The following is a 12,292-nucleotide window of genomic DNA, read 5'->3' as shown; positions in this document are numbered from 1 at the left end:
CTAAGTGTAACTAACGGAAAAACCTTTGAATGATTTCAAGCATGGGATTTTCATGATCTGATCTGAATTTCAAAAGATCATTCAGGCTATGGAAAGGATCAAAGAAACACAAACTGTGGGGACATGAAAAGACTATTTGGATACAATCTTATGAGAAAAAGAAAAGAAAAAGCATTCCTAGATACTATCATAGTTTATCCTGAAAATATAAAAATAGGTTAAACCTATGAAAGAACAACATTAAAAAAAAAAAACTTGATTATAAAACATGCAGGGACATGACTCCACTTCCAAATAATTTTATTTGTTCTAAGAGCTTATAACTTAATGAAAAAAAAGTCAGATGTAAAGTTAGTGAGATGAGTTGTGAACAAGAGATTAAAGAATTTTATCAAGCTCTAATCAATGCAGGACAATTCTTACATGGATTTAATTCAAGGTACAACCATTTTTCCATTTTAGGCAATCATAATATATTTACTATTTAGAGTTTCTTGAAAAAATATTCTTAGAAATATTTACTTCAAGGAAAAAAATGGCAAGTTATAAAATACCAGTTCTGTAAACTATTAAAGTTTTCAGGAGACCATAAAAACATTGTCATATTTACGTAAGACAGAAGAAAAAATATGCATATCGATGACTTACAGTGCAGACCCCATTTGGATAATGTTCTTTTACATAAGCTCGCAGAGCAGTTTCTACTGAAGTTCTCCATGATTCAACTGCATTTTCTGCTTCATATGGTCTTGGATCAGTCGCTTCCTTTCTTAAGTGATCAAATTTGAAACAGATTCTGTTTTTGGGATCCAAAAACTTTCCATTTCCCAAGTCGCCATGTTCTGTTATCAATACCTTTAATGATGCAATGAATTTTGGAAAAAAAAGTATTTAAAACAGCATTTAAGTACTAATATACATTAATATACATTCACTTAAACTTTGTCCTTAACATGGTAAAATAATTCTACTCCAAGCAACAGATTTCACTATATGGCACAACTATAGTAATTCAAATGAGGCTATTCTCATTCAGCTTAGATTAGTGGATCTGACTTTCTCCCAGTATAACTTCTGGCTACCTGGTGAAAATAATGCATCTTTTAATAAACTACTGGAGTTTTGTGGGTTTTTTTGAGAACTATCAACAGTTTATTATTTCTGTACTCAGTTTCCAGTCCACAAAACTAGGAAAATGGTAATAACCTCCAATGAGAATGGTTACAAGAATAGCTTTAACGCTGACATAATACTCTTCAGTGTGTCCTATATTGTTCCTGGGCCCCAAATCTCATCTACTGTGAAGTGCCTGCTTATTTTTATAATCTATTCATTGACAGCTGTTTTCAACAGACTTCCAAATTTTTAAACATGTAACTTATTCATTTATGTATATTTAAATTGTACATGCATAAATCTGATATTCTGTGCTTTATTTTAAAAGTTTCCCTCTTTTTCTTCCCTCCCAACTCTCCCAATCTTTGATTCCTTACCTATGTCAGGACTTCCCCCTCCCTCTGATAACAAATCATGTAAACATAGGATGTATCCTTCTAAATTTTTTTCAGTTCTATAATCCTACATAGATAAAATACACATCTATTTATACATACACACATATACAGGTTTTTTTGGGGTCACTGTTTCACAAGAATGGAATGAAAATGTGCACATGCACACACATTTTTCTGCATCTGGCTTTTTTCATCATCAACATTATACTTAGAGAAATCCTTCAAAGTCAACTGGTAAACCTCTTATTCTTTTTAATGGCTGCATAAATGTCCCATAATGTAAATATAACATAATTTATTCTGCCATTCCTTTACTGATGGAAAACCTCTTTATTTTCTGGCTGTTTTTCTTTTTGTTTTTCTTTTCTGTTGTAATTTTAGGTACATTAAAAATTTTAAGTATTTTTGTACATAAATTTTAACATACTAATGTTTTTATTTCCATTAAAGGCTTCTACATCTCTTAAATAGATTTCCAGCAGTGGAGACAGTAGGTAAAGGGTCTATATGTTTTTAATTCTTCCAAAAAATGGTTGTGACAATCCACATTTTTATGAACAGTATATAAAATGTACTTCCTTTCACATTACCATCATCAATAGGCATACAATTCTTTCTTTGGTCTAACAGGTATAAAATTTCTCATTACTTTAACTGTATTTCTCTGACTACTCAGATCTAAATTTCTTTTCATGTGTGGGCCATTTGCTCTTCTGTGAACAAATATTCTTTAATATTTTTCATCTGAGTTGTTTTTTGTCTTATAAATTTACGAGTCCTTTGTTTAAGGTATCTGTTTCATTTTATGGTTAAAATAATTATTATGTAGCAAAATGTCCATCTTTTCTTCTATAGTTTCTGGGTTTCCAGACTTTAAGACAGTCTTCCCTGCCTTAATATTGTACAAGTAGACTCTTTTCTCTTAAAATTTTAATCATTTTACAAATTTTTAATCTACCTGAAATTTATTTCTGTATATTGTGAGACAGAGGTTCAACTTAACTTTCTTGACAGAAACCAGTTGTGTCAATTTTTTACTTTTTGTCTGTCTAAATGATGATCTTGTCATGTAAAAAAATTTTCATATATTCTGGGACTAAATTCTGGTTCTATATGCTGCTGTATTGATCTGTTTATCTACTTTATACAATACCATTCTGATTTGACTTTACATTGGTTATAAAGCATCTTCTGCTATCTAGAAATTCTCTTATCTATTCTTATTGTTCTTACATGTTCCTTGTTTTTTTCCCAAGCATGTATTTTTTTTGCATAAATCATGAACATTTTGACCAGTTAAAAAAACTATTAGGATTCTAATCAAATTACATTAAATTCACATTTTAATTTTTAAGTAATTTAACTTTCTATTTCAAAATGGAATGTGGTGTTGCCTTCTCATTGTTCATCACAACCTGTTTTGTGTTTTGTTTTGTTTTTTAAATTTTTTCTTTAATGTTTTTATTTATTTCTGAGACAGAGAGAGACAGAGTATGTATGAGCAGGGGAGGAGCAGAGAGAGAGGGAGACACAGAATCCAAAGCAGGCTCCGGGCTCTGAGCTGTCAGCACAGAGCCTGACGCGGGGCTCCAACCCACGGACTGTTAGATCATGACCTGAGCCGAAGTCGGACACTCAACCGACTGAGCCACCCAGGCACCCCCTCACCTGTTTTGTGTTTTAAGAAGATAACCACGATTGTCTTCACAATCTTTTGTCTTTCATATTAAAATTATTCCTAGGTTAATGCACAGTTTTACCATTTAAAACGGAATTCCTCCCCCTCCAACCATTTCTAGTGTAAAGTACTCATTTGGCACAATAGAGAACAGCTAATGAGTTTTGTATACTTACCTTAAATTCAGCCATCCCACAAAATTTTTTTAAGTCTAGCAGTTTCTTTTGATTGGGAGGTTAGTTATATAAATCATGCCACCTAAGAGTTTTCTTTTCCTCCCTAAAGCTTTACAAGCTCTCATTCTCCTGTCTTATTTGCCATACCTCCATTTATGTTAGATAATAGTGATAAGCAAACCTGGCAAATTGTCTATTTTAACTAAAATTATTTTATTGTTTGTAGTCTATGATATTTACTGTGATTTTTGTTAAAAAGTCTACTCTATTTAAGAGGTTTTATTCTATCCCCAGGTAACTTAGGGTTTTTGTAATGAGAACTAGCAAATTCCTTTTCACTGTCTAGTGATACATCATAAAATTTTTTTCTTTGATTTGTTTGTTAATAGAGAAGACCAATATATTGTCTTACATGGAACCACTCATGCATTTTTGTAATAAATTCTATTTAGTCTTCATATTTCATTCTTTTTAATATATTTCTGAAGTCTATTTGTTAATATCTATTTAAAGTTTTTAAATCTAGGATCATATGTGAGATTAGTGTAGTTTGCTTTTTTTGTTTTACCTTTACTAGGTTTAAGTATTAATAGTACGCTAAGTTCATAAATGAGTTTGGGAGCTATCCAACATTTTAAAAAGGTGGATTCCCTGGACCCAGCAAATATTCTTTTAGGGATTTATCTTAAGAAAATAATGGTCAATGTGCCCAGAGGTACAAAGATGTACAATAACTTTGTTTACCATTAAAGAAAAAGAAAGAAAAAAACAAAAAAACAAAAAAACCCCAAAAACCCAACATTTCCCAAGGGAAAAGCAAATTTAGGAGATTCATAAAATGAAACACTACACAGCTTCATATATGTGCATACACGTGTATGTGTACACACATATGTGTACACACATACCTGCCTATACACATATGCTTGTTTTCTGTGCAGTTACAAGTCATCTTCTGTCTACACTTTCCCTGTAAATACAAGACTACATACTACATAATGAATAACGCCAAAAGCAAGCTTTGACATAACGAGCCACTTAGAATTGTTACAACTCTCATGTTCTACCTACCAGTTCCTTCTGTATATTGTTTTACATAAATTGTGCTTCACAAAAGCACAATATGAATTAATACAATCATTGTTCGATTATTTATAACTCTAAACCAAAAAAACCCCAAAAAACAAAAAACAAAACTAGTGACCTTTGGTAGCTTTTCTTAGCAATTCTAGCTTTCACTTTGGAAAGAAAAGATTTAATAATTACTAAATGCTAAGTTACTCACATGAAGAACTGTAGAATTCCAGAGCAACCAAAATATGATATAAATCTTACTAATATATATTCTAGATTTTGGATTAATATAGGATTGATTTTTTTTCCTATAAAAAACAAGAAAGTAGATTTAAAGCAATTATTTTCTAAAATCTCAAAAGAATTACATTTGAACACTTCTAAAAGGGACTTTCTGCTGATAGTATTATTGGTCTCAACAAAAGAAACCAAATTTTCAATTACTTTGCCCATAAGTGGCTATGATTAAAACGAACACTTTTTAATCTTTACACATACCATTTCACAATTCTTATGGAATACATTAACCATTATAAATGAAACAAAGAATAGTCAGATTCTGTGTTCATATGAAACATACCTGATCTTCATAACCTTCAATTTTTACTGGAGTAAACTGGTCCAAATTATACTGTGCAAATGCACTAAAAAAGAAAAAGGCCAATTATTCAAAGTTACAAACTTACCACTCTTAAAATATCATGAACAATTCACTTGTCAATAAATCTCCTGCACTACATATGGCAAGTTAAATAAAATTATAATTCTCCATTATTGATCTTATATTAACTAAAATTATTATACAGATATGGCTACTTTTAAAACTGATGAATAATACCCAACATTCAATGTTTAGCAAAAGAAAATTAAATCAGTAAATATAATTTGACTTTTCACTCAAAACCTTGAAAGTAAAGGTTAGCCATCTACATATCTAATTATTCAAGTATATATTTAGTACAAAATATACCAGGAAACAGATCAGGTGCTAGGAGAGATGCAAAGAGTAATCAGACAGATCCTATGATCAAAGGACTTACAGTTGAATAAGAGATAATAGATAAACATAACCATAACACAAAGTAGAAAGTACTATAAGACAATGGCCAATAAAGAAGCATCAAGGAGAATTATTTATTTTAATTTAATTTAAATTTAAATTTAAGTTTTATTTATGAGAGAGAGAAAGAGAAGGTGCAAGTGAGCGAGGGGCAGAGAGAATCCCACGCAGGCTCCACACTGAGAATGGGGCTGGAGCTCATGCGTTTGTAGGGCTCCAACTAACGAACTGTGAAATCATGACCTGAGCTGAAATCAGCCTCTTAACCAACTGAGCCACTCCAAGGAGAATACATATTTTTATTTTTTCAACGTTTTTTATTTTATTTTTGGGACAGAGAGAGACAGAGCATGAACGGGGGAGGGGCAGAGAGAGAGGGAGACACAAAATCAGAAACAGGCTCCAGGCTCCGAGCCATCAGCCCAGAGCCTGACGCGGGGCTCGAACTCGCGGACCGCGAGATCGTGACCTGGCTGAAGTCGGACGCTTAACCGACTGCGCCACCCAGGCGCCCCGAGAATACATATTTTTAAAAACTATATTCCATGAAGGCAAGAATAAGAAGAGAAGTAGGGGTGATTTCATTAGAAATCTGACAATGAGAAATGGCCTTGAAATAATGGGTAGAGTATTCCATTTAGAGAGACCAGGATAAACAAAACACATGAGAAGATAGGTTAGGTTCACACCATAGGAAGCACCAAGCTCAAGGCCTGACACATAGCATTCTGTTTAATTATTTACTAAATTAAGCTGAAAGGCCCTGGTTGATAGAATAATTACTTCATTTGGGAGGCAAAGCAGAATAACAGAAACTTTTTGAGAAGGAAGAACCTAACTACCTCTAGAGAAGATTAATCTGGTAGCAGTGTGGATGACAACTGGACAGTGGAGCAACTAGAGCCAAAAAAAAAAAAAAAAAAGGAGTTAGGTTGTTATTAGGCAAATGTCCATGTTAGAACTGCTGAAGAGTCTGAACTAGGAAATGGTGATAAGTTGGATTTGAGAATAAAACCTCTCTATTCTATGAGTAATACTAAATTACATATTTATGTAATATATTTATAGGAAAGCTTTTCATAGTACAAAAAATTATCTAGAAAATAAGTAAGGATCATATATATAACCTGGGAATTTTTTCTCCACTTAACAGAAAAGATATTGAGTATTTTAAAATTTGGAAATACATCTCTAAACCTATTCTACCTGGAAGATTTTCTAGATGGCAAGACATCCACTGAACTTTGAGGTATTAGCTACTGAGTCTCCTCTAGAAAGGAATGTTTGGTTGAGCAAAGCACTACTGATAAATTAGCAGACTAGCAAATGCAAAATCTAGCAAAGTAGAATTAAATTACTAGCTGTCAAATTCCTGACACTGAATGTTCAAAAAAGATGGCGGGGGGGGGGGGCAGTGTACACATAGAAATGCATGATGTGGGAGCGGGGAGGAAGGGTAGTACTCACTTCTGATCTTCTTAATTCATTAAAACTATAATTTTCCTAAGAATAGCTTCAACATAGCCAGGCAGTTACTACCCTTTAAGTGAATTGATCTCAAAAGTATGTTTGAGATGAAAAAAATAAAAAAAGTTTCTAGATCACTTAGATATTAGGATTCACTTTCCAGTGAAAGACATATTTAAATAATATATGTAGACAGTAATTTGATTCTAGGCCCTTTACTGCCCATAATACCAAACCCCATCCATACATCACCTGGGAGTGAGGAATAAAGAGGAAATCTGAAAAGGAGACTATGAGTTTAAAATAGGTAAATTTTTTTCTTAAATGCTCAAAGCAAATTAAATAGGTGACAGTTACATGGTATTGTGGGAAAGGTACTCACTAACCCAGGACTCAGAATACATAATACCTAGGTTTTGTCCAAACCCTGTTATTAGCTAGCATGGGGCCCACTTACCTTATCTATAAAAAGAAGGGTTTGGACTAGATGACTTCTAGAGTCCCTTCCAATTCAGAAAACTTACTCCATCCACCCAGTCATCATATACTCACCCACCCCTCCACCCAGGCAAATATCTACATGTTAAACCCTCTATTAGATACAATAAAAACGTGATTTCTCTGCTCTTATAGAGTTCTGTAGCCCAATCACCCATTTCTAAATACTTGTTCCTGTATTTAGATTTTTACACCCATTAATGTTAGTCCTGCACCAGTCACACATTATACTTTTCACCAGGTGTCTCTCTCAGTTTAGCCACTTTATTTCCCTATTTACTATTCAAACCCTGTATACCATTTAAATTCAGCTCAAAGCCACTTCTAAATAGAAATTAAAAGTTCCTTCCTTTGGGCTCCAAAAGCTTTCGATACGCCCCTATTATGATAATATTTTATTTCATTTGGCCTGATACTAAACATTTCTGACTCCCCATTAGAAAATCCCTAAGAGGCTTATTTATCTCATTATCACAGTGAAGTCTGGCATTCATAGGTCAGTTGAATAAAAGGCTCTTTCTGGACACTTAAAAGTTAGACTTGAGAGTACCAACTCTCTGGTATGTCTACTTTTCCATCCTATGAAACTAACTGAATTTGTGCCCACAGTAAAAATATCCCATTAAAACCACTCAAGAATAATAGTCATGTTTTTCCCCTTACAAAAAGATAGGAAGAAGGGGAAAAAAGATTAAAAGAGTTAAAGCAGCAGGGAAAAGGTGAAAGAAAAAAGAAGTACATATATGTACGAAAGAGAAGTACCTGAACAAAAGAAATTCAATATCAAAGATCACAAGTTGCAAGAAATGCGACTACAGCTATGCACTTAACTCTGGTGAAACCGCCACCAGCACACGCTCTAAATGTTTTTACCATGCCTTGCAAGTTTTGGTTACATAGTTCTGGACAGCCTCAATGATCGGTGATAAAGTTTCTTCAGAAATTTGGAGGTATCGTAAAAGTAATTCAGAACCAAGTTTAGTGAATAATGAGAATAATACTATTTTGGCTTGAAAATTATTTCCTATAGAGGACATGACCAATGATTTAAGGCATATTTCTCATTTCACAAATACCCTCAGATGTCTACCAAATGAACTCAAATGAATAGTTTTGAGAAATTTAGTATGAAGAATACTACTGAAGTCAACAACAAAAAAAACCACAATATTTTCTCTAAGTGTTTACCTAGCTAGTAATCACTTAATAGTATAACTACATACAAGACAATTTGAACTTTCTCCTTAAGGTTTTGATGCCTTTTCTTGGTATCGTATCATAAACATCTTATTTTATCATTAGTTACTGATTTCTTCAGACTCGTTTCCTTAGAATATCAGAATATCAGGTATTTCCATGTATACACATCATGAAACGTGGACTACAACTGTCCCCAAAATGTGTTTCATAATAAAAGAGATATGCAGCTCACATTCTAATTTCTTTTTAGAACAAGTATAATTTATTTAATTTAAATGTAAAAACATCATCAGATAAGTACTTCTTTGGACAAATACAATTTCAATACTGTTCATCATTGAGTCAAATGTGACTATTTCATACCACTTATATAATTATGAATATTTCTTTGACCTTCATTAAACTTTATTCTGCTGGGGAAAAACTCTTGTTCTTTCAACAAATCAAGTTTGTTTTCTTAACTAAAAACAAAACAAAATCCACTAATTCTTGCACCTACATGAAATAACCCACATATTTATTTACCACAGAGAACTCAGAGGAATAGTTTACTTTGAAAGTATTGCTGTTAGAAGTTATAAATGCTGTACATTTTCTTTACTTCCATAAGATTTTTGTCAACATGGCACATGCGACTATAAAGAAAATTCATTTTATTTAAATATACAAATAATTTAAATAGGGTTTAAAAAACTTAGGAATGAGCAGCCATTCACTCAGAAGCTAATAACTAAAGTCAAAGATATAGAGTAAATCGATTTCTATAAAGCACTTTAAATATAATAATTAAGAGGAGTGGAAACAATCCAAATGTCCATTGACAAATGAATAGATAAACAAGATGTGGTTTATAAACTCACCATTAAAAAGAAAAATTCTGACATGTGCTACAACATGGAAGAACCCTGAAGACATTATGCTTAGTACACTAAACTTGCTACAAAACAACAAATAATGTATGATTCCACTTCTATGGGGTACCTAGTGAGGTCAAATTCATAGAGACAGAAAACAGAATGGTGGTTGTCAGGGGACTGAGGGAAGGAGAGAATGAGAAATTAATGCTTAATGGGTATGGACTTTTAGTTTGGGAAAATTTAAAAAGTTCTGGAGATGGACAGATGGTGACAATTACACAATGTGAATGCAATCAGTGCCAAAGACCCACATTCCTAAAAATCATTAAAATGGCAAACTTTATATTATGTACATTTTCTCAGAATAAAAAGTAATAAATACGGTGAAATAGGTAAAGAGAATTAAGAACACACTTATTGTATGGCACAAAAACAGACACTCAGATCAATGGAACAGAATAGAGAACCCAGAAATGGACGAATGGCCAACTAATCTTTGACAAAGCAGGAAAGAATATCCAATAGAATAAAGACAGCCTCTTCAGCAAGTGGTGCTGTGCTGGGAAACCTGGACAGTGACATGCAGAAAAATGAACCTGGACCACTTTCTTACACCATACACAAAAATAAACTCAAAATGGATGAAACACCTAAATGTAAGACAGATAGTCATCAAAATCCTGAGGGGAAAGCAGGCAAAAACCTCTTTGATCTTGGCCGCAGCAACCTCTTAATACATCTCCAAAGGCAAGGGAAACAAAAGCAAAAATGAACTATTGGGACCTCATAAAAATAAAAACTTCTGCACAGAGAAGGAAACAATCAGCAAAATTAAAAGGCAACTGACAGAATGGGAGAAGATATCTGCAAACCACATATCAGATAAAGGGTTAGTATCCAAAATCTATAAAGAACTTATCAAACTCAACACCCAAAAAACCAATAATCCAGTGAAGAAATGGGCAAAAGACATGAATAGGCACTTCTCTAAAGAAGACATCCAGATGGCCAACTGTCACATGAAAAAATGCTCAACATCACTCATCATCAAGGAAATATAAATCAAAACCAAATGAGATAACCACCTCACACCTGTCAGAATGGCTAACATTAACAACTCAGGCAACAACAGATGTTGCTGAGGGTGCAGAGACAGAGGATCTCTTTTGCACTGCTGGTGGGAATGCAAGCTGGTGCAGCTGCTCTGGAAAACCGTATGGAGGTTCCTGAAAAAATTAAAAACAGAACTATCCTATGACCCAGCACTACTAGGTATTTATCTAAGGGACACAGGTACGCTGTTTTGAAGGGGCACATGCACCCCAACGTTTATAGCAGCACTATCAACAATAGCCAAAGTATGGAAAGAGCCCAAATGTCCATTGATGGTTGAATGGATAAAGATGTGGTATATATATACAATGGAGTATTACTTGGCAATCAAAAAGAATGAAATCTTGCCATTTACAACTATGCTTACGCTAAGCGAAATTAGTCAGAGAGGAACAAATATCATATGACTTCACTCATATGAGGACTTTAAGACAGATGAACACAAGGGAAGGGAAGCAAAAATAATATAAAGACAGGGAGGGGGACAAAACATGAGAGACTCTTAAATATAGAGAACAGAGGATTGCTGGAGGGAGGGGTTGTGGGGGGGGATGGGCTGGATGGGTAAGGGGCATTAAGGAATCTACTCCTGAAATCATTGTTGCACTATATGCTAACTAATTTGGATGTAAATTAAAAAAATAAAAAATAAATTAAAAAAAAAGAATACACTTACTGTAATGAGTACTAAGTAATTTACAGAATTGCTGAATCCTATATCGGACACCTAAAACTAATGTAACACTGTATGTTCATTATATTGGGATTAAAAACAGATAAATAAACGTTGCTATTAAAAAAACCAGGAAATTAAATCAAAAGCAAAATCAGATATGCCTAGAAGTCTGTTGAACCTCCACCTTCATTAGGGTTAACTGTAAAGGACAGATTATCGATAAAGCTTTGAAACATTACAAAAACAGAATAAGAGCAAATTCCCCCCACTGGTAAAGATTTCACCATACTGGGTAGAACACCAGGATTAAAAAAGGTGCCTGAGTGGACACTGAACACTCTTTGTATGGTACCTAAAAATCCATTTAATTTTATCATTTTCCAATGAATTATGGAGTTAGTGAGCCTAACATAGGAGATGGAGATGGGAATAGAGAAGAGAATCAATTATTTCTCTGAAATCCCAAGACAGTTGTGGCAAGTCATGATTGTGGGCACTGGTCCAAAGATTATGTACTAGGATTTAAACTGCCTAGTTATTTGAATTACTCACAAATTTAGTAAATATTTATTTACTTAATATGTGTCATGTACTACATTAGGTTATTTATGGATAAAATAAATTCCTAATTCTCAAAAATCCATTAGGGTCAAACACATAGTAAAACCTGCATAAAAAAGCAATCACAATTTCAAAAATCTAAGTTTCTAAAATAATTTTATCCATTCTTGCAAATGCCAAAATGTAGTATGTATGTAGAAGTATTTAAGCCACTACCAAACACTCAATGAATAGAAAATTTTATGTTATAATTGTGTCCCTATGTCCCTCTGCGATCAAAAATATTTCTCTTTTAGCTGAGTACACACATATAATACATGTGTATATTTAAACTTTATGTACAAATATGTATTTCAGGAATTAGTGCTTAAAAACCACCTTTAAAACATTTTTTCTCATCATGTCACTTAGTTATGTT

The 12,292-nt window shown here is 33.2% G+C and overlaps 1 protein-coding gene across 2 annotated transcripts in view; it reads right to left on the bottom strand.

Annotated features, from left to right (window-relative positions):
- CAPZA2 (capping actin protein of muscle Z-line subunit alpha 2) overlaps window positions 1–12,292 on the bottom strand; it is a 69,662-nt gene that overhangs the window by 24,148 nt on the left and 33,222 nt on the right. For both annotated transcript variants that reach the window (XR_006197989.1, XM_042922855.1), the window contains exons 4-5: window positions 5,023–5,086; window positions 649–855 (exon numbers count right to left, since the gene is read on the bottom strand). Coding sequence is in view for 1 of the 2 variants with exons in the window: in XM_042922855.1 (XP_042778789.1) it covers window positions 649–855; window positions 5,023–5,086 (271 nt within the window). In the remaining variant the exon portion in view is untranslated. The remainder of the gene's footprint in view (window positions 1–648; window positions 856–5,022; window positions 5,087–12,292) is intronic.

Source organism: Panthera leo, chromosome A2 (genome assembly GCF_018350215.1).
Source record: "Panthera leo isolate Ple1 chromosome A2, P.leo_Ple1_pat1.1, whole genome shotgun sequence".
Lineage (NCBI taxonomy): Eukaryota > Metazoa > Chordata > Mammalia > Carnivora > Felidae > Panthera > Panthera leo.
This window is presented reverse-complemented; position numbering and strand designations above follow the sequence as displayed.